Source organism: Brassica oleracea, chromosome C8, assembly GCF_000695525.1.
Source record: "Brassica oleracea var. oleracea cultivar TO1000 chromosome C8, BOL, whole genome shotgun sequence".
Taxonomy (NCBI): Eukaryota; Viridiplantae; Streptophyta; class Magnoliopsida; order Brassicales; family Brassicaceae; genus Brassica; species Brassica oleracea.
Genome location: NC_027755.1, coordinates 22,102,989 through 22,105,385, shown reverse-complemented (window position 1 = coordinate 22,105,385; position 2,397 = coordinate 22,102,989). Strand labels below are relative to the sequence as shown.

Sequence of the window (2,397 nt, the reverse complement as noted above, 5' to 3'; positions counted from 1 at the left end):
TTTCTGGTTCTAGAAATGATATTGCTCTGGGGGATTTCATGGTGGACATGCGCTGTGGTGGTTTAGGAAGTCTAGCCAAGTCCCCTGCCGTATCCAGCTCTGATGAGGATGACCCGAGTTCAGAGGGCTTGTCTAAATGAAGGAGATCAGTATATTCAGGTGATTTCTCGTCGCTCTCGTAAGAAGAATAAAGGAAATGCTAGGGTCAGGGGCCCTTTAAAGCTCTGATTTTTTTTTTTTACCCTCTATGGATATTTTTTGCTGGAACGTTAGAGGGTTCAACGATAAAACTAAACGTCGCGGTTTTAGGAAGTGGTTACGATTAAATAAGCCAATCTTCGGTGGCCTGTTGGAGACTCATGTTGGTCCGCCTAAGGCTGCATCTCTCATCAACAGGGTTTTCCCCGGGTGGCATTTCGAATGTAATTATGAATTCTCGGATTTAGGTAAAATTTGGCTTCTGTGGCATCCTTCTGTTTCTGTTTCGGTGCTCCAGAAGTCTCTTCAATGCATCACGTGTTCGGTTAAGCTTCCTTTTGTCTCCACCGAGCTTGCTGTTACTTTTGTTTACGACTCTAATGATAGGAAAATTCGTCGTGACCTGTGGTCAGACTTGTGTTTCCTCTCCTCTTCTCCTAGCATCACCCAACGTCCTTGGACTGTCCTAGGAGACTTCAATCAGATTCTGGACCCCTCACATCATTCAAAAGCTGCGGTCATCTCTTCTTCTCGGGGTATGCGTGACTTCCTCACCTGTATTATCTCTACTGATTTGTCTGATCTCCCTTACTGTGGCAACGAATTTACTTGGTCCAACAACCAAGGTGAAAGTGTGATATCCAAAAAGCTGGACAGAATTCTTGTTAATGATGGTTGGTTGAGGCTATTTCCAAACTCACTTTGTGTCTTTGGGGATCCTGGCATCTCCGACCACAGCCCCTGCTGTGTTTTTCTTGATACTACCAGACCCAAGGCAAAGGCCTCTTTCAAATTCTTCTCAATGCTTAATGATAACCCAGATTTTGCGCCTCTTATAGCTGAGTGCTGGTCTTCCCTGCCTTTCCATGGCACGATGATGCTTAGAGTTTCAAAGAAACTCAAGGAACTCAAGAGCATTATTAGAGCTTTCAGCCGAGAGAATTACTCGGGAATTGAAAAAAGAGTAACTGAAGCTTTTGAAGAGCTCTCTCAGTGTCAACAGATTGTTTTGTCTTCTCCAACGCCAACGACGAGCTTAAATGAGAGAATTGCTCATGACAAATGGGTCAACCTTGCTCGGGCGTAAGAGTCATTCTTTTTCCAGCGGTCTCGTGTAACATGGCTTGACAAAGGAGATGCTAACACTACCTTTTACCACCGCCAGGTCAGAACAAGACTATATCAGAATCAGGTTATTTTCTTGCAGGATGATTATGGTAATGTGGTTAATTCGAAGGAGGATATTATGAACCTGGTTGTGTCGTATTACGAGAATCTATTTGGCGGTGTCTCTCCTTCCACTGACTCTTCTCTGGAGGACTTATCTCAGTTAATCTCCTACAGATGCTCCCCTTCAGTTAAGGAATCGCTGGAAGCTCCGTTTACAAGCTTGGACATCCAATCAGCTTTTTCCTCTTTACCGAGGAACAAAGCGCTGGGTCCGGATGGCTATCCAGCAGAGTTTTTTACTCATCATTGGAAAGCAGTGGGGCCTGACTTGTTTATGGCTATCCAGGAATTCTTCTCCTCAGGGAAAATGTTACAGCAGTGGAATGCAACCATTCTAACTCTCATCCCCAAGAAGAAAAATGCAGTGCTTGTCTCTGACTTTAGACCAATTTCATGCTGCAACACAGTGTACAAAGTCATTTCCAAGCTACTTGCAAACCGGCTGAAACAAATACTTCCGTCAGTAATCTCGAATACTCAATCTGCATTTATTCCGGGAAGACTACTGGTGGAAAATGTTCTTATGGGCACCGAGCTTATTCAAGGTTACAACTGGAAAAATATTTCCAAGCGCTCTCTTCTCAAGGTTGATCTGTAAAAGGCATTTGATTCTCTTAATTGGGACTTTATTTTGATGCTTCTCAAGGCGCTTTGTTTCCCTGAATCTTTCATCAACCTGATTGCTCAGTGTATCACAACAACCAGGTTCTCAGTTTCAGTAAATGGCGAGCTAGGGGGATATTTTAAAGGTTCTCGCGGCCTGCGTCAAGGTGACCCCCTCTCCCCATATCTCTTTGTCCTAGCTATGGAAGTGTTCGCACAGCTCCTGAACAAGAACTTTGTAAATGGTGACGTTGGCTACCATCCATCAGCGAATGATCCGACTATCTCTCAACTAGCATTTGCGGACGACATAATGGTTTTCTTTGATGGAGAACAGAGCTCTCTTCAGCAAATAGCAGCAACCCT

General features: G+C 44.2%; 1 protein-coding gene across 1 annotated transcript; it reads left to right on the top strand.

Annotated features, from left to right (window-relative positions):
• Positions 1–247: 247 nt before the first annotated feature.
• LOC106308956 lies at positions 248–1,285 on the top strand. The gene has a single exon (XM_013746056.1). It carries the CDS (start codon positions 248–250, stop codon positions 1,283–1,285), a length of 1,038 nt encoding a protein of 345 aa, XP_013601510.1.
• The last annotated feature ends 1,112 nt before the right edge of the window (positions 1,286–2,397 follow it).

Coding starts and splice junctions, on each gene's coding strand:
- LOC106308956 (XM_013746056.1), top strand. CDS start 248: ATGGATATTTTTTGCTGGAACGTTAGAGGGTTCAACGATAAAACTAAA.